This window comes from Thunnus thynnus, chromosome 18 (assembly GCF_963924715.1).
Source record: "Thunnus thynnus chromosome 18, fThuThy2.1, whole genome shotgun sequence".
Taxonomy (NCBI): Eukaryota; Metazoa; Chordata; class Actinopteri; order Scombriformes; family Scombridae; genus Thunnus; species Thunnus thynnus.
This window is the reverse complement of record NC_089534.1, coordinates 23007461-23033211: the sequence shown is the minus strand read 5'-3', so window position 1 is coordinate 23033211 and position 25751 is coordinate 23007461. Positions and strand designations below refer to the sequence as shown.

Genomic DNA, 25751 nt, shown 5'->3' with positions numbered 1-25751 from the left:
TCACCTCCCTAATGACATTCTCTCCTCTGTGTTGTTTTCTTGCATAACACTACCTCATCCTCCCTCAGATACAAAAATAATAATTACTTCCTGAATGGCTATCGGGAGGTTTGGCTGGAAAGGGCGTTCAAAGCCTCCAGCTTTGACCGCCTGTTCTCCCTGCTGACGGTAATGTGAAACTACGGGGCGAATGCTTCATCTGTTCAACCCCCCCTTCATCCACCAGGCTGTGGACTGATCTCTGCCTAGCAACCAATTGTTTCTGCACTGTTGATTCTGATTGGTCAGCTAGAATGAGCCGAGAATTGACTGAAACAAACTTATTTGGAAAGTGGAAACACACTGCAAGCTGCAGGCCTCTGTTTCATTTCAGGTGTACCCTGAAGGAAGGAATGAAGAAAGGAAAGAAGAAGAAAGAAAGAAATATATTGCATACAATCTTGACTTTGATCAGTAGATTTACAATATAATGCTTAGTAACAGTAACACGCTATATAAAAAGTTGTTTTATGTTATCTTACTTCCTGCTATATGATGATTTTAAGATTTGTTTTTCATCTGACATTTTCTCAAAGGTTGTGCAGTTTTACAACACATCTGTGTGTCTGTTCAGAAAAATATTTTTAAATCTGATAAGAGCAAGAAAAAAAAGTTGTCGCAGATGCACAGATGTGTTAGAAAACTGCATATCCCACCTAAAGTGTGCATGTTCCTCTGATGAATTTTACATCTGGATGGAAATAACCGCAGTTATTTTAGAGACTATACGTGACCAGTCAGAAGAGCCAGTGGGTCCCACATTGACCAATCACCACCCTGCCTGAACTGCACTTCCTGTAACCCCTTCCTCCCCCCTACATCTCTCCTTCCTGTCTCCTCCAAAAACTCACCAGAACCCACCCTAATGCCACTGTACCTCCCTCCCCACCCCCCTCCATTCCTCCCCACTTCCCCTCACCTCCCCCCTCCCCAGGCATCGCGCTATCAACTTCTACATCCCGGCCTATCAGAGACTATGGATAGAGGCAGAGGATTACTCCTTTGAGGAGAAGCTAGTTCAGGATCTGGCAGTAAGTACTGGGCTCGCCTTGCCCTCGCCCCTTGTGCCCTGCGTTGGCACCCCTCTGCCAGTCCTGTCTGCCGAATGCTTCTTTAGCCCCGCGCCTGTCGAGCCTTGGGAGCGCGCCCGGGTGGGGACCTCGCCCAAAGCACCCAGGGGCCCCCGCTCTAGGCGTACAAAACCCCTCAAACAGAGATCCGTCAAGGGTCAGAGGCTGCATGACCAACTCAGGAGACACAGGGCCAGCTCCGGCGCTCGCAGCTCTAGAAAAGCAGGCTATGCCTTTCTGACAGCAGTGGTAAGGAGGGCCTTTCACTAGGAGACTGTCACTAGCTGTTTGGCTGTCAGATCTGGATCCAACCCATCAGTTGTCTTTTCGCTGTACTCTGTAAGTCTGTAGTGTGAGTGTGAAGGTGACGTTACAGTACGTCCTGTGGCCGTGGCGTCAGTGGCATGCTTGCGTAGTCATGTGAAGATCACATTTCATATTAGATCTTTGTATGCAGATGTGCAGCAAATTCATCAAGACACTACAACTTTGCCATTGAATAAGATTAAAGCACAGCCTTAGATATAGTTGCTCAAATAATCTGATTATTCACTGTCCTTATTCGGGAAGATTTTTATTATTAGTTCAATTCTAGAAAACTGTCAGAGTAGTTTGGACTCTTGGAGTAGTTGTGATAGCCCTCTGATAGCTCTTTGTCAGGCTCCTGTACTGTCAGGTTCATTTTTCATGTTCAAAGTCATATCACCAAATGGCTTACTGCTTGCATCTGTTTGCTGTAACCTGCATGTATTTGAAAACTGGTTCCAACACTGTTCATTATCCACTCTCATCTTAACTTCCTCGTCCTGTCCTCTCCACGGATCACCGGGACATGGCAAAATCTCATCTGCATGCCGATGCTAGTTGAATGTTAATGATTCATTTCAGTGTTTTCAACAAATGTGTGAATGGGCACAATTTTCAGATATTGAAAATGTTGATGAACTGAAGCTGTGATGGGATGATTTCTCATGAGGGGAATGAATAGTGATCAGATAAAACTTGGGCAGAGCTAACTGTTTGCACCTGTGAACTCCTGCAGAAAACCCCCATGAAGATTGTGGAGGAAGAGGAAGAGGAGGTGGCTGAGATTCAGCCAGACCCTCTTCACCAACTCATCCTCCACTTCAGCCACAACGCTCTGACAGAGAGAAGGTGAGAAAGTGAAATAAGTCAGCATGACAGAAAGTTTGTGTTACAATGACCATGTTTGAGGATTTTTCTCATATCCTGTCCCATATTTGTTTGATGAAGACATAGTTAAGAAGTAATGTACTATTACTGTGCTTTATTTAGCTTTTTGAAATTAAAAAAAAATGCTTGACAGAGAAAATTAAGTAAGTTTTCAACAAGGAGTTGATATGAAATCATCAATGAGGATGTATCTAACCACAAAGAGAAACATTTCAGCTTTTGTTGCATGTAGCATAAAATCTCTTTGCTCTTGCATTAAAACACATTGATTCAATGTGATTTGATTTTACTCCTCTACTCCTTTTCAGTCACTTGGAAGAAGACCCTTTGTATATTGCGTATGCAGACATGATGGCAAAGGTAGTGGCCTTTTATTCTCTGTTTATCCATAAATACTTCTGCTAAAGCATGTGTTAAGTAGCATAAAATATGAGGTTTTGGATGTTGATCTTTGTGTTCTCAGAGCTGTGCTGAGGATGAGGAAGAAGAAGAAGAAGAGGACGGGAAAGAGAAGACATTTGAGGTACGCTCCTCTTAACAATGTCAGACTCTTAAAAATGTCCCTTTTTGCCAATTACTACATGTGTGCTTGTGTGGTGCCCGCGTGTTGGCCTTCAGGAAAAGGAGATGGAAAAGCAGAAGATCCTGTATCAGCAGGCGAGGCTGCACGCCCGTGGGGCTGCTGAGATGGTACTACAGATGATTAGCGCCACTAAAGGTAATGGTGGTCTGATTGTTTCTGCCCCAGTCAACTACGCAGCTAATTTACTGTCTTATGCAAAGCGATGTTACACCAGTGAACAGGTAGGCACTGAATATTTTCATGGCCATAACCTTTATCTACATTCTCCTGCAAGCATTTGAAGCTGACAGACTGATAGTGGATTTTATGAAATATTAAAATCCACCAATGTTATCCACAGACATGAAGGTTCCTTATGTCAGACATTTAATTTTACTTAATTGTATTATTCTATTTGTTGTTTAACATTCTAAATGTATCAGAAATTCTTTCTTCTGAATATATATGGTGGATGGCCCTGCATTGAAAAACTGCCACCCCAAATTACTTTAATTATTCTGTGTTCAATGGGGAGTTTTAGCACCATATTATGGTCTGAATGCATTAAAGAAGTTTTGACAAGAAAAATTTACAGGAAAACATTGAATACTTGTGAGTTTTCTCACAAAATATATTGAAATTAATCCAGATTAATCAAATTCTTCATGAAGTTCTTGATCACTTGTAGTCTATTATTAGCACTGTGGACTACCTACATATATATAGTACTGTACATGCATATGCACGTGTTTTGTTTTTTTTTTCTTTTTGCAAAATCCAGTGAAACCCCTCCAGGTTTTGACTGGCTGACATGCAACTTTTACTATTTACCTTCCTCTGTCATCAGGTCGTCTGGGCCCCATGGTCACCTGCACCCTCAAACTGGGCATCTCCATCCTAAATGGAGGCAATGTGCAAGTTCAGCAGGTGAAGTCATATTGCTCTGTCATTCAACATGAATCTGCATCAGCTGCAGTATGCTGTTATGGGTAACATGGTTTTGAAAAGAGGATATTTTTTTACAACTTATTATTGAAAATTTCTGTTTTTAAAAAAAAAACAGGTCCCAAAAGACAACAAAACCTCCACTCCCCGACCCACCCCTGGCGGCTATGGAATTTCTGCACCTCAAATCATCTCATTTGAAATAAAATAAGAGCATAAATACATATATATCAAAAAACATAGAGAGGGACTAATTAATCTAGAGTGCGATAAGGAGTATTATTAACAATGTTTATGTGATGAGTGCAGCACCTTCCCAAAGTTGAAGTCGTTGCCTTGTGTAGTCTGGCTGTGGACAGTTCCATCATGACCACATCTTTAAAGTATCGTAACCACTTTTTTTGGAGAGGTTGTGTGGAGGAATCCATCTTTAAACAAGTAGTTTCTTTGCTGCTGTTAGGCCTGCCAACAGCGACCGGCGCTGTGCTCTATTCCAAGTCCACATCTGAGTCATCAATCAACAACAACAACTTAGGATACAAAGGAATCCTTTTCTCTGTCAGCTCAGAAAGGGTTCACACTACTGTTCTCCAGAATGTACATACAACGTAAATCATAGTTTGCACTTGAGGTTAAACCCATTCTATGCCTTAGAAAAGGAGTCATATTTGACCAGACCTTCTTCACCTGATATTAAGTCCCTCTCCCATGACCTTGTAAAATTGAGCACTGTCTGATGAATTGTATTAAGCCACAAATGTATAGCTGACACAAATACTCTAAAAGGTGATTTTAAAATACGTTCTGTGACTGTATGCTTCCCTATCCCCTGTCCCCATGGGACTCCATAAGCACGAATTGCAGATGTCAATTGTGAGTACAAAAAAAAAAGATGTACCTGGGATATCAAACCGCTGACAAAGTTCCTGGAAACTAGAAATACCATTAGTACCCCAAATATCACGCAGCGTAAAGATGCCTTTAGAGGACCAGGATTTAGAGGGTTTATTGCCTGAATTAATTGATGTATTATGCCACAGTGGTGCGTGACCCTGACTGTTTGTATTCAACATTTTTCTCAATTACCCTAAAATTGGCTAGTGTATAAGAGATAATTGGACCAAACTTAAGCCTACATTTATAATTAGAATAATAATATAGAAATTGGAAAATAAAGTATCTTGCAACTGCAACGGAGCTGTAAGCCCCTCTTCGATCCCTCGCCAAGAAGTATGTGATAATGGATTCATCCATGTTAAAACAGACCGGAAAGGAAGATTTTTAATGCTTTTCTTTTCTCGTTTTCCCAGAAAATGCTTGATTACCTGAAAGAGAAAAGAGATGGAGGCTTTTTCAAGAGTCTCTCAGGACTGATGCAGTCATGCAGGTAGGTTCTGTGATATTATCCATGCTACAAAAAATAGATATCAGGTGCTTATATTTGACATTTGTATTTCCTCCCCTAGTGTCCTGGACTTGAATGCATTTGAGAGGCAGAACAAAGCAGAAGGACTCGGCATGGTGACAGAGGAAGGTTCAAGTAAGTGAAAAGATGTCTCATTAGATGCGCTATGTGAAATTCCACCAGTCTTTTCTTCTTAGCCTTCTAAGATCCACATTTTGACACAGTATTACTTTGAAGTTCAGTAGATGGCCACAGTTGAGACACCTGATTTTACTCCAAATTGAATAAGAACTTACCTTCCTCTCTCCACTTCCAGTAGCTAATGCTGAACCATGATAACTGCATAACCTGTGTCCATTGTCCACAAAGCTGTATGTATAATAAAGGCTAGTTCCTAATTATTCGTTTCTGAATGGCCCTGGTAGATAAAATAATCAAAATTCACTGTTAGCAATGTGAATTTTGGGAGAACAAATAGTTTGCTCCTTGTGCTGCAGCCTATTGGTCACTGAAATGCCAACGTTCTGTCTTTAATGTCTTTTTTGCGGTATTAAAAATCAAGAGTGAGTTGTAAAAATTATAGCGAACTGTGTACTATACAGCATGGGATTTAAAATCAAGTATAAACCCACTTTTTTGTCAACTTGTGTGCTGGTATTTAGACGTGTGGTGTAAGATTTATCCCATCATCTATGTAAAAGTGATGATCTGTCATTGGCCTTCAACAATACAAAACATGCAGTCATAGAGGACATGGTCCAGCATTAATGAAAGACCTCCCATTTCTCTCCAATTTGCAACACAAACACTCTTCACCTGACGCTTTTTACATCAAACTATGTCCGTCTTTCATCATTCAGTCCTCTGCGAAACATCTCCACCGAGCTCTGTGTTTAACAATTCACTGTTACTACTCGTGTCTCTGTTATTGTTATGAATTTGGTACTCATCTCGTTAGATGCGGCATAGACACAGCCCAGGCCTATGATTTTCTTGTCTAAAAAGCAATCTTTTTAACTGCATGACTTTGTTTTTCACTCGTAGCCAATATGTTCATATCTCTTTGTATTGTAACTCAATGTCCTCTCTTTTTGCTTATGTCTTCGTGTATTGTTTGTCTCCTTCCTCTCATTTAAAAAACCCATCGATGGCAGTCCACACTCAGCGGGGTAAATAGCAAATTAAGATCATCCTGATATGGCTATGCTTCCACCTTGAATGTCTTCTCCATATCTGTGGTCCATACTCCTGTTTTATTTTGTACCCAGCCCCACCCTCCCCCATACCCAGATGTCTGCTGGGACTCAATGTGCATGCCGACTGATAGAGTGTACACAGAAAGCAGATTTTCAGAATCCATTGCCTGTTCTTTGTGTTATTATTCTTCCCATTCCCTTCACGTTAACATTTACTAATGCAAATCCTATTACTCTAATCTCTCATTCTAAGACTATCAGTGCCACCTCCCAAGGGTTTGACTAAAGGTTTGTGGACTCTTTCACAGCCTAATCAAAGCTTTGTCTTGCTTTGGATTTGGGGCCTATTTCACAAAGCTGGTTTTCTTATAGATGTCTAACTTTCACATGTTTTTATCTGCTCACAGAAATGTATTTTACTCATTTTGTATAGCTCTGTTGACTGGATTATCTGGTTGATTTTAAACTGAATTATTGTAACCTTGTATGTCCCCCTACTCTTTTCGGAAATGATACCCTTCATCAGGCCCAATCCTGGCCTGCATGTGAAAGTTATCAGGCTTCCTCCAGCTTATGGAAATGTCCTAGTGTTTCACTGTTGTTAATATAAAAGCATTTTTACAAAACACGCTTTGGATTCAGTTTTGAACCTGACATCTAAAGGCCCTGGACTTCAAGAATGTTTTGAACATGAAACCTTACCTGCTTGCCTCATGAATTGCTTCTGAGGGGAGTTTCTCATATTATTAGACTTCCACATGTGGAATAAATAAAGATGTTTAATTTACATCTGTGTGATGTCGCAGCTGAATTCACCAAAGTCTCTTCTCTCACAAGGTTCTAAGGTGCTACAGAATGATGAGTTTACTAAAGATCTGTTCAGGTTTTTGCAACTACTGTGCGAGGGGCACAATGGAGGTGAGTCATTCTGTGTTTCAAAGTCTTTACATTGTTTGTGCACTGCTCTAAGAGACAACCAAAGAAGAATTCAAAAATATTGACAACGAGGATGACAAAACATTTCTTTCTGTCAGATTTCCAGAATTTCCTGAGAACCCAAACTGGAAACACAACCACAGTCAACATCATTATCAGCACTGTCGACTATCTGCTCCGTCTTCAGGTGTGTGAAACACAAATGTAAAGCCATATAAACTGCCGCCACCACCACCATCTTTATCATCACCGTCATTATTGACGTTGTTTGTGGTCATTGTTATTTTCAACAGTTTACTAATTTCATCCTCCTCTTCAGGAATCTATCAGTGACTTCTACTGGTACTACTCTGGCAAAGAAATCATTGATGAGACCGGAAGGGTTAACTTCTCCAAAGCTTTATCTGTAGCCAAGCAGATATTCAACTCACTGACTGAGTATATTCAGGTAAGACACTGAGCCCTCAGTCAACAATGTTAAATCCACAGTAAAGAGACACTGATTACTTTAATCGAATATTTTATGATGTGTTTTTTACCCTCTCGCATCATCTCCTCCAGGGCCCATGTATTGGAAACCAGCAGAGTCTGGCTCACAGCAGACTGTGGGATGCAGTTGTTGGCTTCTTGCATGTATTTGCCAACATGCAGATGAAGCTATCTCAGGTACAATAAACCGTTCATCTCTTCTGCGTATAAGGCCTTGTCTTGTAACAAATAAAAAATGAAAGGGTCAGTCAAATAACTTAACACACCACCATCTCATGTCATGAAGTACATTAATAAGTAACCCACTGTGGCTTTAACATAGTATGTTGTAACAGGAAATATGCAGGTGTGTAGTTGTACACATTAAAGAAAGCATAGAACATTAGGAAACACATTAAAACAAAAACTAATATTGAGCTGATTGTTTCAGGTTACATGTGTGGAGTTGCAGTCTTGTAAAGAGCCTATGTTGTTTATGTGTGACTAGTTAGATTCTAAAAAAAAAAAAAGATGTTAACAAGTTTGACCATGGATATACTTTTTTTTTTTTTGTTTCACTCTTCTATGGTGTAATCTTGTAGTGTTGTACTTTGGGGAGGATGTTTGGAATGTTAACAACTGTTCTTGCTTTGGGAAAACTCCTCCAGAGCAAAGCTTTTAAGAAAAAGGCTCTGATCTCCTTGTAGGACGCCAGTCAGATTGAGCTGTTGAAGGAGTTGATGGATTTACAGAAGGACATGGTTGTCATGTTGCTGTCTCTGCTAGAGGGTAAGAGCCTGAAGCTGAATTTAAAAAAAGACGAAAGACAATAATGATCATTGATGGCTGAAGGTTTTAGTATATTTGTTGCTCTAAAAGTTCAGACTAAAACACAAATGTTGAGACAGTTCTAGTAAATGTCTGGATTATTTTAAGTACAAGTTGTGAAATACATAATGCATAGTGTTTGTATATAATCACTCAAATGACTGTGTTCCCTGCCCAGGTAATGTGGTGAATGGGACAATTGGAAAGCAGATGGTTGACACTCTAGTGGAGTCTTCTAGCAATGTTGAGATGATACTCAAGTTCTTCGATATGTTCCTCAAGCTGAAGGACCTGACGACCTCTGACAACTTCAGGGAGTATGACCCCGACTGTAAGGGAATTATTTCAAAGAAGGAGTTCCAGAAGTCCATGGAGAGCCAGAAGCAGTACAGCCAGTCAGAGATCGAGTTCCTGCTCTCCTGTGCGGAGACCGATGAGAATGACATGTTCAATTACAAGGAGTTTGTAGAGCGATTCCACGAGCCGGCCAAAGATATTGGCTTCAATGTGGCAGTGCTGCTGACCAACCTTTCTGAACACATGCCGCGCGACTCCCGACTTACCACCTTCTTAGATCTGGCAGAAAGCTTGCTTTGCTACTTCGAGCCATATCTGGGGCGTATTGAAATCATGGGCAGCGCAAAGCGCATCGAGAGGGTTTACTTTGAAATCAGTGAGTCCAGCCGGGAGCAGTGGGAGAAGCCGCAAGTCAAAGAGTCAAAGCGTCAGTTCATCTTTGATGTGGTCAACGAGGGTGGCGAGAGTGAGAAGATGGAAATGTTTGTTAATTTCTGTGAGGACACTATCTTTGAGATGCAGCTGGCTTCACAGATCTCTGAGCCAGACATAGTTGAACAACCTGAGGAGGAAGAAGAGGAGGATGGATACAATATCCTGGAAGAACTTGCTGCAGAGGAAGAAGCCGCCTTGGAGTCTGCCTCAGCCTTCACCACTGCATGCCGCTCTGTCAAGAAGAAACTCAGACATGTCCGCCATATTGTTTCTCTTAAGAACGTTCGCAAGCAGCTCAAGAAAATCAAGAACCTGAGCATCAAGGAGATTTTTACAGGCTTCTTCTCCTTCTTCTGGATGCTCTTCACCGGCTTCTTTAAGGGAATCTATGGCCTCATCTTTGGTTTCTTCCATGTCATTTGGTCGTCCATGTTTGGCGGTGGCCTTGTTGAGGGAGCCAAGAACATAAAAGTGACAGATATCCTTGGAAACATGCCTGACCCAACCCAGTTTGGCATCCACGGAGATGTGATTGAAGGAGAGAAAGTGGAGGCCATAGAGTCATCAGGAAGCTTAGACATAGCCATGGCACCACCAGGGGACATAGGAGAGGTTGACATAATGATAGAGTTGCTGACGGTGCCTAAGAAGGAAACTGGAAAACATGTGGAGCCAGGCCTGGGTGATGTGTCTGAGCTGAGTGCAGAGACCTCCACTACGGATCAGAAAAAGGTTTGTGGTCACAGGTTTCAAAAAACTGTTTACATCTCTCTAATGAATTATATTGAAATCCTGTAGATATCTGCTTTTTATTATCACCTCCATTCAGTCCTCCTCAGCTCATTAGTATTCTTTTCACATTGATGCAGAGCGCTGCTGCCAAGCCTGTCGAAACCCCTGAAAGTGAACCAGAGAAAGCAGAGTGAGTAATATTGAGAGATAGGTAAAGTAATTATCATAATACAAGACAAAAAGAACTGTAAAGTAAAAACAAATATGACTAATACAGCACAGAGAACCAGGAGAAGGAGGACAAACCAAAAGAGGAGAATGCTAAGGAGCCAGTGGCCGAGGAGAAGCCCAAAGCAAGATCGAATCAGCCTAAAGAGGAGGCGCCTGCCCTCATGTCAAATATCTTTGCTGCTCTGGATGTGTGGATGAACAAGATGCTGGTGAGTCCTGGCACAACATATTCCGTCTTATAAAAAGTTTCATTAAAATTTTTTAGTATTTGTTTTGGCACTCATTCCTCGTTCAAACACAGAGATATATTTTTTAAAGCAGTCAGCAGTTGATCTCACTCTTAATAAAACCTTTTTCCTTACAGAACTATCTGGCTCGTAACTTCTACAATCTGCGTTTCCTGGCTCTGTTTGTGTGTTTTGCCATCAACTTCATTCTACTTTTCTACAAGGTAACACAGTAACCAAAGATAAAACTCAGTCCTTCTTTTCATAACATGATTGTCTGATCAGCTTGTATCATCATACTAGCATTACAAAGGATTCAGAGGTACTTTAGACAGTTTGGCATTTAGCCTCTGGTCCTTCTTCAGACATCAGTAGCACCATTTAATAGATGGTTTAGTATTTTTTGAATTATATATTTTTTTTATATCTGGATTTTATGCTAAAAAGTACATGGTAGGGTTCTTGGTTCTTCTTCTTCCTTTCAATAGATGCCATGTAGTATTAGCTAACCAACAGCCCACTATATGAACTAGGGCTAGGTTTCAGCAGAGGTACAATTTCAGGAATATAATTGTGTTTGTACAAAACCATTTTTTCATTTAACTAAAGAAGCCAAACTTCATGTTAACACTGTAACACTTTACTTTAAGTCCCCCTATTTAGCATTTATAGCAGTATATAAACTGTTAATAGTTTGTAACACACTATAAAAATAAGCAGATATGACTATACCAGTATATACAATATAGTAAAAAACTGTTGTAATAATGTGAAATATGTCTTCAAAGGAGACAAGATAATTGTTGACATTAATTAACACTTAAAAATGTTTTTATATCTGCTTATAAGTACATTATTATGTAACATGTTGAAATATTTATATTCTGCTTATAAATGCTAAATAGGGGGACTTGAAGTGTTACTATTAAATGTGTCTTAACACAAAAAGCCCTACAAGAACAAAGTTTTGATTTAAATCAGGTACTGTCTGATCAAATAATATGTCACAACTCAAACAATACTACTAATGTGACCAGACATTCAATGCCAACAACCTTCATTCCATGCAAAAATGCATGCAAAAGTTCAGCTAAAGCTTATCAGATATCTGATTTAGCTTCCTGAAATGGGTATTTTCTGTTTATTGCTGTGCTGTGACAGAGGTGTAAGAAGTGTAATGTGAAAAAATATACTCCAGTTAGCTCAGATAATTTATTGTTTACATGGTATATACTCTTTGCTCTTTAGGTTACTGGTGAAAGTGATGATGAAACAGATGATGAAAACGGCTGGGGTGGCGAGGAAGAGAGTGAGGAGAACACACTCTTCGACATGGATGAGTTTGTGCTCCAAGAAAGCACCGGCTACATGTTACCAACCCTGCGCTTCCTGGCTATATTCCACACCGTCATCTCCCTCGTCTGTTTGGTCGGGTACTACTGTCTGAAGGTAGGGATATTCACCACACTAGTACTGCTTCAACAGAGCTGAGAATCATGTCTTTGCAGATTATAACACTGCTATGTGTTGTTTTGGAGTTGCAGTTTTACTCATCTGAATGTTTTGCCTTTAGGTTCCTTTGGTGGTGTTCAAGAGGGAGAAAGAGATTGCCAGGAAGCTTGAATTTGATGGTCTTTACATCACTGAGCAGCCGTCTGATGATGACATCAAAGGCCAGTGGGATCGACTCGTCATCAACACCCCGTGAGTCACTGACCTCGTTCACACCTGGCATCATCACGGCATTAACATGGATCTCAAACTTGTCTAAATCTGATTTATCTGGATTTTACAACCTGTCTTTATTATGCATCAAACTTCTCCTTGCACAGATTATCACACGTATCACTTTTTCTAGTAATATTTATTTCCTTTGACTGAAATGAGCCAGTTTATCTATTAGGAGACTTCAGTTGATAATTTTAAGTGTTTTTTAAATATATTTACAAATATATTTAAAACAAGAGTTGAAAGGCCATAGCCTGAGCCCTAGTAGCTACTAATGATGTATGTTGAATGGGAGACATATTACACTTACATTGGATTTCAATGAGATCAAAAGCATTTCTGGTTTTGCAACAGATGATATCAGATTTTATGGAAGCATTATTACAGTTTCTTCATTAGATGCATTTTATCAATCTCAATTTATCACAACAACTGAACTTAGTCTCTATTCTTCACTTTCCATTGCAGATCTTTCCCCAGCAACTATTGGGACAAGTTCATCAAGCGCAAGGTGAGAGTTAGGGAAACCATTTCAGAACATTGCTGTCATTTATAATTTAGTTTTCCATTGTTTAGTTATTTACATTGATCCTGTAATATGCCTGTGAATCCCCCTCATCGAATCCACTTTTAAATTATTTAAATATAAATATATTCTCTGTCGCTACAGTTTCTCCACAACATACTGCAGACTTCTTTCTCACAGTTTGATATTAAGTGACAGAGCTGATGTCTGTACATGTAGGTGATCAACAAATATGGTGACCTGTACGGAGCTGAACGCATCGCTGAGCTCTTAGGCCTGGATAAGAACGCTCTGGACTTTGACCCCACAGTGGAGACTGAAGAGAGGGAAGCCTCCCTGCTCTCCTGGTGAGATACTCCAATATAGACACGGACAGTGGATGTGGACGTGATTCTGTTACATCAGGTGTCTGCATACTGTAGGCGGACCTGTTCACACATTTGCAGTCGGGGAGGGGTTTTAGACTCTAGTGGCTGGAAAATTAATGTTCAAGGCAACACATTTCAGCATCAAGCTAAGTAATTGCTTAACACTCCCGTTTACAACCACTGAATATATATAATAGCCACCATCAAGTGTCAAAATTGTTCTTAAAGGCCTTTTAATTTAGGGCTTGACTCAGGCCTGAAAGTGTGAGCATTACCTGTCCTAAGCAGGTTAAAAACCGGTGTTGTTGAATGGATTCAAGTCAATCCATGAGTTTAAACACACACAATCCAATATTTCCATTTTACATGTAATTATTATGACATGGATAGAATGATTGAAATATCTGCTCTCAGTCCAAATTTAACAGAGTAGATTTATAGAAAACCAGACTGAACTAATAACATTATATTTATATACATAAAGTTAGTATTTGTTTATGTTTGCATGTCAGCTGTACCACTGTAACAACACTACTGTGACTCAACACTTTTGTTTTCTCATTGACAGGCTGAGCTCCATTGATACAAAGTACCACATCTGGAAAATGGGAGTTGTTTTGACTGACAATGTAAGTTTAGTTCATGTGGAATAAAAGCAGTTTGAGGGCAGTGGAACAATCAGTGATCTTAGATAAAGTGAAAAAAACAAAAGAAGCTATAAAGAGGTTTGATTTGTGGTTGCTCTTTCTGCATGTGGAGTGAAGTATTAATGTTTACTCTTAAGTTTATTCCTATGAACACTGCTCTGATACTAGAAATATCCAAACTGATGGGTTTTTATATTAAAACCATTATTTGTCAATATTGAATGGTCTTTCTTTTCTTGCAGTACTTCCTGTATCTGATCTGGTACACTGTTATGTCCATTTTTGGACATTTCAACAACTTCTTCTTTGCTGCCCATCTGCTGGACATCGCCATGGGCTTCAAGACCCTTCGCACCATCTTGTCTTCTGTCACTCACAACGGAAAGCAGGCAAGCACTTTTACCACTAGAGAGAGCCAGAGTACAGAGCAACAGTTACTCCACACTCCACATTTTATGGCTGTCAACTGTCAAAGCAGCTTTCTAATTTCATTTTTTCTGTCACGGTTTCTGCAATGACCTAGAAAACGCTTAAGTCAAAGAATATGATGACGGGTTTTGAATTGGGTTGAAGTAGTTGAAGAACACTTGGTTGAAGTGTGGGGGAAATGTACAACTGTCTGGATAGACTGATTTTTTTTTTTTTTTTTTTAAACTCTCATCTAACATTGAGATACTTGTTTCTGCAAATAATCTGAATCTACACGTGGTCAGTGAAAGATAATAGGGACAAAACAACAAGCATCGTGATTCATTCTGAACACCAACATAATCAAATCAAGAAATTAATTTGTGGAAGAAAGGATGGATACGAAGATTATCAGTCATCCAGGTCACAGGATAACTATAAGCAGTCATGAGAAACAAATTAATGGATAAATAAATAGACATAAAAACTTAAGGTGGCTGGATTTTCAGTTTTATTCTTGTTTCACCAATCATTTCTCCTGACCTTTTGGGAGTCAGGCTTGTGCACACTTTTCTTACTTTAATGGGCTGTTGTGTGAAACTGAAGAAAACTTATTCTATGTTTAAAAAAAAAAAAAAGTGCAATATAATTGAGTGCAATAACTTTCAGTTATAGAGAAGCATAAGAAATGATTTGGATTTTTTCTCTCAATAGTTAGCGAAGAGTTTTGTATAAATGCCTGAAATAGATAGAGAAAAGTAATGAATGAAGGTAAATTGTAATCAATGAAACAGATAAAAGAAATGGATCAACAGTTAAATAGATAGTTTAAAGTAACATAACATTTGAAATATGTAGCTAAAAGTAATGGACAAATGGTTGAAATTGTAAGCTAACAGGGTTGGATAACTGGTGAAAAGGCTAGAGTAATGGATAAATGATTGAAACGGCTACAAGTATCAGATAAATGATGATAAATCTGATGGAAAAATTGTTGAAATATTTTGCTAAAAGTGAACGATAAATAGTTGAAACACTCGGCTTCTGCTACTTTAAGGTAGTGAGCAGTACGAATGCAGGCTTGATCAACTGGACCTAAACACTGACAGTTCAATTATCTGAAAAAAACATTGAATGAATATCTGCTTTTATTAATCAAGTGTTAAATTACATCCATTTTAAATGATGGAGCATAAAAAACGCCTGAATTTGATTTCCTGAAGGTCTCAAAAGTCATTGAATACTGATGAAAGCTGCTCCTAAAATCCTCAATACAGCTACAACATGGAAGCCTTGAAAATATTGCAGTTCCTTTGTGCTCCACCTTCCCTGTGTGTGTGTGTGTGTGTGTGTATGTGTGTGAGAATGCATTAAACTCTCCTCCTGATGAGCAGGTTGGCACCCCTGCCATCAGTGTATGAATGTGTGTGTGAATGGGTGAATGTTGGCATGCAGCGTAAAGCGCTTTGAGTGGTCGGAAGAGGAGAAAGGTGCCATCTAAGTGCAGTCCATTTACCATTTGTGCTTCCAAGGAGGCTGTTGAACCAAATATTCTCAGCACAAATTGTCATTGGGAATGAATAAAGGTCAAACAAAAGGTTTCAGAGCACATACCACATCTTAATGAATTTTTTCTGTCCTTGTAGCTTGTACTGACTGTGGGTCTGCTGGCGGTAGTCGTCTATTTGTACACCGTGGTGGCCTTCAACTTCTTCAGGAGGTTCTACAATAAGAGTGAGGATGAAGATGAGCCCGACATGAAGTGTGACGATATGATGACAGTACGTCTGGCCACCCCTGATATCTTTTCATTCATGAAAAATGAGTAGAAATTGAAAATGTCTTCCTTTTGTGGAAGTAAAAAAGAGGCTGCAGCCCTCTCCAAGGGCAAATGTTTGGAGATGAAAAGGATTACTTTGGCTTCCTTCTTTATGGTTTACTTGAACATTTTAGCCTTCTGGCCCTCATCAGTCTATAAATGCAGGAGGTGACTAATGGGCTGATTAGAAAGTATTTTTCATTAGTAACCTTTGATATTTTTCATTTGTTAAAGTTGTGCCTTGGTTAAGGTTTTGAAAGTTATTCCTTTTCAAAATATTTTCTGCCTCTGAAGAGGAGACACTGCATAAATAGTTTATTAACTTTACTTTGCCCTCCTTCAGAATAACTACTTACCGAGTCTCGGGAGTTCATACACTTATCAGAGTATAGTCATTTTTTATGAGACATCCTACACCACTTAAAAGGTATACTATGCAGGATTTTTCTAAAAAAAACAATGTATAGACTCATACAAAAATAATCCCTCTCAATAATCACTTAGGACCCACTAGTGTGTGGTGGTGTATTTATTTGCAGACACTTTGCCCTCTGCCTGTATTTTCTCATTATTTTGCTTTGTTCGGGACACTTCTGGGTGTCAACCCATGGACTGTGGGTGTGTAGCGCCTAGCTAATAACAGCGCACAGGGTGTGAGGTCGAGACTCGTAATGTAGGGACCAGGTTACATCGCTGTCTCCATCTCTCTCCTCTGATCCGCTCTCTGTCATGGATGTATAAAGAGCTGCAGGTCTGTGTGTCTGCTTGACTGAGGGTGGGGCTGAACTACACACACACAGAGCAGAGAGGCCACAGCGGACAGGATGAAGCAATGAGGCAGTTTCCCGCAGGGTTGTGCAGAAGTGTGGGCGTGTTTATTTGTGCTTTAGAATGTAACTGCAATGAAACAATCAGAAAATAATGTAATAATTTATCTGATTCATGGCTTTGTTCTTGCCAGCGCCACTCCCTGTCTTCATTCACTCTCTAGCTCGCTCAACCACTGCTGCTCTCTCTCACTAGTTGATCCGGAAGGAGGGGCCAACTGACAAATCCTGCATAGTATACCTTCAAGGCTTTATGCTTCAAATCCTTTGCTAACAATAAATGACACTGAACTCTCAGCAGCATCATGGACTGAATTTAGACCACAACATTTTTCATTTCTATCTACCACAATAAAATACAGCTGCTCTACTCATCAGTTCACCTTAAATACATGTGGAATGACTGAATCTTTTAACTTATTCTTCCCTTTTTTCTCTTGACAGTGCTATTTGTTTCACATGTATGTGGGTGTGAGAGCTGGAGGTGGTATTGGAGACGAGTTGGAGGACCCAGCTGGAGACCCCTATGAACTCTACCGCATCCTCTTTGACATTACCTTCTTCTTCTTTGTCATTGTCATCTTGCTGGCCATCATTCAGGGTACACAATCTTACTTGTGTGGTCTATAACACAGATCATATTTGTCAATGTGCTACCTTAAAAAAACAAAAACACAACAGAAAAATTTGATCTCTATTGATTGCCAGGTGCACAACTGTTTCCTTTTCATTCCTTCTGTATTTGATAACAGCTTGATAGTTGTGTTATAAGACGTGTTTTGCTTAGTGCTACTCTGACAGACTTTTGCACCCTCATTCAGGTTTGATCATTGATGCCTTTGGTGAGCTGAGAGACCAGCAGGAGCAGGTGAAGGAGGACATGGAGGTAAGACTTTCTGTATAAGGAGAAATATTACAGCCACAAAATAAATGATTGTTGTGTCAGTTGACAGTTCAGTAAAGCTCTGTTTAAAAAATTTCAACATCCCTTCTAGATGTTAAACTATTAGTGGATCAAAAAATGTTAACGTGCAGCAATTTGCCAAAACTAGTTAAGTTGCAGCATATCAAATGTAAATATTTGCTAGTTTTCTTGGTCCTCTATGATAATAAATTGAATATATTTGAGTTTTAGAGGTTTGAACAAGGCATTTGACCATTTAGTCACACAGCTGAGTTTAGTTTACATTATTTCTAATTGACATTGTGGGTTTATATGGTGTGTTTTTTTTGTTTGTTTTTTGCTTTTTACTGTTTGTTGTTGTGCTGTTGTATGTTTTTTGTCAGGGACTACAGATGCAAATTAGCTTCAAGCTAACTCTGGTGCAGTGCATCTTTAATGTTTCAAACTGCACACTGTCCCATTCAATAAATAAATAAATCAATTAATCAATAATGAAAATCATTAGTAGTTGCAGTCCTAATCCCCTCTCATTCCTTTTTCAGACCAAATGCTTCATCTGTGGCATTGGGAATGACTATTTTGACCGGACACCTCACGGGTTTGAAACCCACACCTTACAAGAGCACAACCTAGCTAACTACCTGTGAGTGCAGCAACAAGACACAGAAAATGATCAAACTCAGTTAGTTGAGGTATTTCTAATTTCCAGCATTTATGTTTGTGAACAATATTAATGTCCTTCACTGTACAGGTTCTTCCTGATGTACCTGATTAACAAAGATGAGACTGAACACACGGGTCAGGTATGTGACAAGAATTTCAGAGCTCTTTTCTCTGATCACAGACATGAGATGATAAATGCTCTGCAGTATCTTACAGTACAAAATGTGACATTCTCAAGACAGCAAAGGAAGTGATGTTTCTGACTCTTGGTTCAGTAGGTTTTACTTGTGCAACATTTCAACCCACTTCATGTTGCATAAGTACAGCTTTGCAAGAGGAAGAAACAATGCGTGGGTTTACTTTCACTTTTTTGATATTAACTTGTTATTGTCCTGCACCTGAGATTCAAGTTTATTTGATGTTCAGGCACTGGTCCTTATGACACAAATAGCAGACACAGGAAATGCAAGAAAAGCTTTTTGTAGCTTCACAGCTCCACTTCTTTGATCTTAAAACCTTTCTTTAGTTTTTGCAGAAATACAATCATTTTAGGTCTTGATCTAAATAATCAATAAGATGTACTTATGATGTCTTAATTTACAGCAGCATCTCGGGTTCTTACAGTATTACACAGTATTCTATGTCCTTTAGCCTTTTTTAAATCCTGTGGCCCATTTCACCAAATTGGCAACATGCAAGCTGCAATTTGCAATATAAGATAATTTCTTCTTGCTCATTTAAACACATTTGACTAATCAAATGAAGTGATAATGCTGTCACCATTTGTGATCTGCATGGAAACAGTCCTCACAAATCAGGTTAATGTAATAGGACCCTGGTCTCTGGTTTCTGAACCCCTAAGTGTCATTCAGTGTAACCATTTATGTCCACAGCATCCGTCTGCCCCACGATTCACTCACAGCCCTGTCACCGTTTCAATAGAATAGAATTCCTTTAATGTCATTGTCAAAATTTTTAGTAGTCATAATAAAAACATATGTGTAACACTGCTAAAGCTTCATCAACTGATCTACAACTGCCATTTTTTTTTCCTACCTCTCTAGGAGTCATTTGTGTGGAAGATGTACCAGGAGAGATGCTGGGACTTCTTCCCTACTGGAGACTGCTTCCGTAAGCAGTATGAGGACCAGTTGGGCTAGAGAAGGCAGCCCTGCTTAGCTCCTCTCTCTACTCTCCTTCTATTATGAAAGAGACTCTGAACTTGACTTCACCCTGATAACAGAACCTGAACACTCGCTGGACTTTCTCTGCTGCCATGGTGTTGAAAAAAATGTAAAGAAAAAAAAAAAATCATTCATTTTGAATTCAAATACATACAAAACGTAATCTGAAGAAAATGATTTTAAGACTAACAACAGATGATTGGACATTTCAGGTTTGTGCGTCCAAGTCCTCTTCCCTCTTACTGAAAATAGTCACTTGCCACGGCGCCTCTTTTGTGAAAATTCTTCTTTTGATTCTGATTCACATTGCCTTTTCACTTGCTTAACCCCAACCTGTTGCACAATTTGTTGTGTGTAGACATTTGATATGTGTGAAGGGTTACAGCGTGACAGCTGAATGTCTGAATATGCACAATTTCTAGATGAACGCCAGGATGTTAGCGTCACTTATTACCAAACCAACTGAATGGATGTGTGCTGCTAGTATTGATCACTACCAATCCAGTTAACTCGAATATAATGAGTGAGACCTGATCTGCCTTTCAAAGCTGGTTGAAATCTGTCAGATGACATGAGTTGTTAACAGAAGATGGTTCTTCCAGGACCAGAGATGACTCGCTTTAAGTGTTTATCAAGTGCCAACGTGCCTTATGAGAAACTATGCAAGATAACTAATTTTTTGTCCCTCCTGACACAAGCAGTGCTCTAGTTCTGGATTAGTTACAAGCAGATTTAGCTCGAGCTAGTTTTGTGGCTTTTAAGTGAAAAAGAGAAAACATTTGTTGTATAAAATCTAGATGATCCTTGTGTAAATGTTGCTTAGTTTGGTTTTATTCCCAAGCTGTGGTGTCCTGCCCGCCTGCACTTCTTTCCACAGTAGAAGAACCCCACAAAGCAGAGGAAAAGAAAAAAAAAAAACACAGCTTGGTTCAAGGATTTATTGACAACAAAATGGATAACAGCTATTGTATGGCCATTTGTATGTATGTAGTAGCTTTGGTAAACCGCATTTCTTTTGATGAGGGGGAGGAAATGAATAAAGTAATTGACGCAATAAACCAAACGTGTCACCCGAGCGCTGTTTCACTTTTTGTCCGTCCCTTTAGCAGCTGGGATCCGTCTGATGGCGACACTCCCGCGGTGTGTAACCTTCACCATCTCACAAGGAACAGAGCATTCTTTCTCTGAAACATGTACAGCGGGAACATTTTGACATATTCTCACAGATGTCCAAGACATTCTGTCCCATCTCTACACCTTCGAACATACTGTCCCTCATTCAGCTGAGGAAACTAGACAAAAAACATAGCTTGACCACCACTTTTTAATAAGCAAAGAATAGCGGGCCAAAGTGAAAGAAAGTCCATCAATCTAAAGTCCTTTGAGTGTCCGCCAAGTATTTAAACTTGAAAATTTGGTTTTCAGGCTTAATGTCTTTATGAGACATTTCAACTCAAGTTCTGTTTGGAGGACAAAAGTTGAAGCGCAGAGGATTTAAATCAGATTAAACCCAATGAAGACATTAAAGTTAAAATCCTTATAGTCCCCGTAGTGGATACTATTTATGGACGGCATTTCTTTCAGCGACAAAAGCGACTCAATGTATTTCCATTCTGTAATTACCTCTCTGTGTAGTAGTTTTTATTGTTGGTGGCAGAGACCACCATTCCCACGCCGGTTTCAAAATGCTTTACTACGCACAAGCTATTCACAGGAAACAATGCATGTATGTTATCAAGCCATACCATTTCTAATTTTATCTCCTAGATACCAGCCTTACTGTTTACTGTTGACTCTCCTGTACACACTGTATCAGAGCTGTATTAAGTTGCTGCTAATGCAAACTGAACATTTGGTACTGCTGCTGCTTCACAGTAAGAGCACTCGACTGGCAAAACACAGTGTGTCTTCTCCACACCTGTCAACCCTGGATGAATTTTTCGAGTACCACTTCGGCAACCTAGATGTGTCAGATGCAAGTCACTGTTTGCACAATGAATTATTGTACATAATTTGCATACATACAGCAGTCAAACAGACAAAAATGTGAGGGATGCACTGCTATGAAAATTACTGATACCAATAACAGATTGTTTACAAAAATATCTGCAGATATCAGTACTGTTACGGTCATTTATGCCTGTTTGTCTTTGACCTGCCGAAACATAGCTTACCAAGGACACAATTAAGCAATATTACACAAGAGGGTGTGCTTTACCGTCATTGTTGGCACGACGCGCTTGCGCCAAGTTCCATAAACATCACTGATCACACTCCTTCATCAAAACAACAGGCAATTTTGGCATCTTTTTTATGCAAGTTTGTTAAGCTGCACTGCAAACCGATGCACCAGTTGCTCCGGTGTTGTATTTCTGAAGCTGCTCAAGGAGTGTTTGCTGTACTATTAAACTGCACTCGCTGTTACCATGGTGACCAAAGGTGTTGCCAAATCAAGCAGGACTGAAATCTTAGGGATTACAACTTTAAATTTTAATGTTCAGGTTCCTTTGTATACCTCCTCTTTTTTGTTTTTTAATCAACTCTGTGTCCTTGATGGGTGATGGTCAGGAGATCATGCTGTCTAGCCAGTCCTCCAGGTCCTCCTCTGTCATTTCCTGTTTGATGGAAGCAGACTTGGGAGGCGTGACATCTTCGTCTTTCACCTCCTCCATCTTCTCTTGTATCACCTCCGGTACCACTTCCTCACACGCTGCAGATTAAAAGAACACATGAAGGGAAGATTGTGACTCTTACTGTTATAATAAGGTTTGAAAATGGACAGCAATTTGAAGACTAACTTTTTAATTTAAGTTCTGATGACTTTGGTGTATTTAAGTCTGGGAGAAATATAGTGAATATAATCACATTTTCAAAGCATGCTGAATGTACTCACATTTCTCTGGACCATCACTCTTCTCGTCTGCAACACTGACAGACTGGTCTCCTGAAACTGGTTTCTCTAAACCGAGCAGCTGGTCCAGCTCTTCATCAACATCATCCACCTGTGGCTCAGCGGCACTTACGGAAACCCGAGAGTCTGATCCTGACACTGGGATTGAAGCAACGGGGACTTTCTGGTTGGTGCTGAGGACTTTTAAAGTTGCGGACGGTGGAGTGAATGTGGCAGTTTTGGGTATCTCCTGTTTAGGTGCGAGGGTCATAGTGGGCAACTCTACTGGTGTTGAGACCTGAAACAGCAGGGTAAGTGTAAATGGCTGTAACAAGAAACATGGCTGGATTAACCCAGTATGGGGCAAAAGGAGCTGTTGGGCTCCTAACAACCCCATTCCCTACTGTGTTCTGTCCACTATGCACCTTGTTACCTCCAAACACCAATAAAGTGACACTATACAAAAACAAAGACAAAACATATTTCACATGGAAATCTAAACTACCAGTACTACTTGCACCACTTGTGTTTGTTGAATGTCAGTTAGTTCTTAGTTAGTCGTTTGATTTATTACAATTTTATTTAGAAATCTGCCCCACTTACACATGGTACCAACAGGTAAAAAAAAGACTAGAATTCAGTTAGGTAAGGTATAGGTTATGATGCAGAATTAATCTCTGCCTTTAGCAACTGACATTTAGTGAAGCATGTTGAAGAATTTGGAAAACAAATGCACAACTAATTAAATTACAGCAAATCAAATGACACTGGCTGGCTTTTAGGGCGCCTTGGGGTTTTGGGCCCTGGGGCATTTGCTGACTTTGCCTGATTTGTAATCCACTCTTGACAGGACATACTGTGAGGTACAATCCTGCAGCCAATTACTGAAATTAGAATTTTCCAAGCAGCAAATGCCAGTAAAATTTGGTCTGTACAAAAGTGTGTTTGGTTTTGTACAGGACAGCAAAATGATGACAAAGGTTTTAAATTTAAAATCCTAAGAGCTGGTTTCCTGGATAAAGATTTAGCCTAATCCTTGTCTAAGGATTTGTTGCTATTGATTTGTTTTTTGTCTCAGACTAGGCTTAATCTCCATCAGGGAATCCAGTCTGTAGTCTCTTTAATGTTTCACACACTACCAGGAAAAAGCAAATATCCAATTATTTCTATAAGAAATGTATAGAAATTAATTTTGCAGTAATTGATTTTCTCAGTTCAATCCCTGACAAGACAGCTGAACTCTTAACAATTAAGATTCTTGAGAATTTTCTCTTGAGCTTCAAGTGACCACAGCCTGCTGGAAGTCTAATGATGAGGGCATATGTGCAGTAGTCAAACTGCCTACCTGAACCAGCTCAGCCTCCAGGTTCAGTCTCTGATGGAGAGGCACTTCTTGAAGGCTCTGGGCCAGCGCAGGGAGGTCCACAAACACTGCAGACATCTAGAGAGAAAACAAAAAAGTCTAACCGCAGCGGTTTGCAAACAGGCTCCACATGTGTTTGTGTGGGCAGATTCAATGTGTATAAAGCTGTAACAGTAGCTTTTATTTTAAAATTTACAGACACATTTTAATTCCACTGGATCTTCTTCAGGATATAAAGTAACAAGACTAGGTCAAAATCTAGTATATAGCTGGACTGTGTATCAAACACTAGAAGGATTTCAATATGAAACAGCGGCTACAGGAAGTGGCGACACTCCCCAGTCTGACTCCTCAGTCAGTCAGTCAGTCAGTGATAGCCATTCACGTTTATAGGGCATATAAAAACACTGATATGAGGTCATAATATCAGTAAAATATTGGGATCATTATTCAAACATGAATAGGTCAGGACTCCTTTGCGTTAGTACACAAGTGAAAGAAAACAATGTGGTTCTGACTACACAAGAAGAAGAAAGAGTTCAGGAACCATTACATAATCTGTTTGTTTCACTGCTTTGTGTGGTGGCCATTCATTTTGAAGCTGATGGGAAGGTAATTTGTTTTGCAGGTATTTGGTTATAAATCAAAGCATTGGACAAGTTAAAATTTTGACCTGATGATGGCATTAGATTAAACAAATCAGGAAAAGTCAGAGGGATTCACTGTTTGGGAACCATAAATATCTGTACAAAATTATAAATATATTATAAATGGAAAGTCCTCTGGGCACTGTGGATATCTGCTCCAAATTTCATACCAATCCCTCTTACAGTTTATCTGGACTTAAGTGGTTAACTGACCAACAAATCGCCCATCAGACATTACCTTCCATAGAGCCATGCTGCTTCCTACTGTAACTGTTGTGCAACCCGGATGTAATGCCTGCTTGAGGGATCCATACTTCACAAAGTGGGTTAAATCCATGAAAGAAAAAGAAGCAATACAGAGTGGTGGAGACAGGGCAGAATATAGATTTACCTGATTGGCTGCAAATGAATCCATCTCCCAGTCTTTTTCATCTGAAAACCGGAATTGAGTGAACGAATCCCCTGAGAAAAACACACAGAAACAGAGTTTGACATATCAGTGCTATAGTCAACTCCCTACAGTATTATTAGTAACTAGAGCCTTGGTATACCACTTTGAATCCAAACTTATCCCCAGTTTGTTCATTTATTTTAAATACAAAGACATCTCTAGGCTTTGTGTGATTGATTCTCTTGTTCATGTAAGCTGAGTGAACGGCTTTCACACCTCTGATGTCCGAAATGGTAAACCAGTGTTTCTCTGGAAAGCAGGCAATAACTTTGTGTAAACAGTTGATCAGTATGAGAGCTAAAGCAGTGCTAACATGTGGCGCCACTTTGCTGCCAAAACACCAACCGCCTGAGGGCTCTCCACTGAAGCTGCATGATTAATAAGCACAAACAGCAGCGGTGACACGCGTTCAGCAGACAGACTCGACATGTTAGCATTTTTTTCAGAGCTATCGGCAGTTTGCAGACGAACACGAGAGAAAACTTGTGTTATAAGAGAGGCACAGAGGGAAACTGAATATGAAGAGTGCTGAGTCACAACACAACATCCAACACATCTGCTCGACAAGGACACACAGAGTCAGATGTGAATGTAATGAAAGGTTAACTTTGTTCAAACATGGATGTAAAAATTCTCAAATGCTACATGACGCTGACGCAACAGGTAGTTGATCTTTCTTTTTTGAGGTAACAAAGGTGGGGAATTGCTTTATTGTTTTTAAAGGAATGATCAATCAAGCAAATTTTAAAAATTAGGGTGAA

General features: G+C 39.7%; 2 protein-coding genes across 8 annotated transcripts in view; one reads left to right on the top strand and one right to left on the bottom strand.

The window, feature by feature from the left end:
• The window catches only part of ryr3 (ryanodine receptor 3), a 120979-nt gene extending 100265 nt beyond the window's left edge, over window positions 1-20714 (top strand). For 4 of the 7 annotated variants that reach the window (XM_067571831.1, XM_067571830.1, XM_067571829.1 and 1 more), the window contains 30 exons: window positions 974-1070; window positions 2152-2264; window positions 2612-2663; window positions 2767-2826; window positions 2922-3021; window positions 3713-3792; window positions 5121-5197; window positions 5277-5350; window positions 6370-6384; window positions 7249-7329; window positions 7446-7534; window positions 7667-7795; window positions 7909-8013; window positions 8523-8604; window positions 8822-10107; window positions 10245-10297; window positions 10385-10547; window positions 10703-10789; window positions 11814-12014; window positions 12139-12269; window positions 12762-12804; window positions 13039-13166; window positions 13756-13816; window positions 14077-14223; window positions 15889-16023; window positions 17333-17489; window positions 17710-17774; window positions 18335-18435; window positions 18544-18595; window positions 19520-20714. In XM_067571831.1, the coding sequence (XP_067427932.1) occupies window positions 974-1070; window positions 2152-2264; window positions 2612-2663; window positions 2767-2826; window positions 2922-3021; window positions 3713-3792; window positions 5121-5197; window positions 5277-5350; window positions 6370-6384; window positions 7249-7329; window positions 7446-7534; window positions 7667-7795; window positions 7909-8013; window positions 8523-8604; window positions 8822-10107; window positions 10245-10297; window positions 10385-10547; window positions 10703-10789; window positions 11814-12014; window positions 12139-12269; window positions 12762-12804; window positions 13039-13166; window positions 13756-13816; window positions 14077-14223; window positions 15889-16023; window positions 17333-17489; window positions 17710-17774; window positions 18335-18435; window positions 18544-18595; window positions 19520-19615 (4060 nt within the window). In that variant the 3' untranslated portion in view covers window positions 19616-20714. The remainder of the gene's footprint in view (window positions 1-973; window positions 1071-2151; window positions 2265-2611; window positions 2664-2766; window positions 2827-2921; window positions 3022-3712; window positions 3793-5120; window positions 5198-5276; window positions 5351-6369; window positions 6385-7248; window positions 7330-7445; window positions 7535-7666; window positions 7796-7908; window positions 8014-8522; window positions 8605-8821; window positions 10108-10244; window positions 10298-10384; window positions 10548-10702; window positions 10790-11813; window positions 12015-12138; window positions 12270-12761; window positions 12805-13038; window positions 13167-13755; window positions 13817-14076; window positions 14224-15888; window positions 16024-17332; window positions 17490-17709; window positions 17775-18334; window positions 18436-18543; window positions 18596-19519) is intronic. The other 3 variants (XM_067571832.1, XM_067571833.1, XM_067571828.1) reach the window with 1 other exon arrangement.
• The window catches only part of aven (apoptosis, caspase activation inhibitor), a 37065-nt gene continuing 31800 nt past the window's right edge, over window positions 20487-25751 (bottom strand). The window contains exons 3-6 of the mRNA XM_067571836.1: window positions 24931-25001; window positions 23875-23970; window positions 22533-22827; window positions 20487-22349 (exon numbers count right to left, since the gene is read on the bottom strand). Of these exons, the coding sequence (XP_067427937.1) occupies window positions 22204-22349; window positions 22533-22827; window positions 23875-23970; window positions 24931-25001 (608 nt within the window). The 3' untranslated portion in view covers window positions 20487-22203. The remainder of the gene's footprint in view (window positions 22350-22532; window positions 22828-23874; window positions 23971-24930; window positions 25002-25751) is intronic.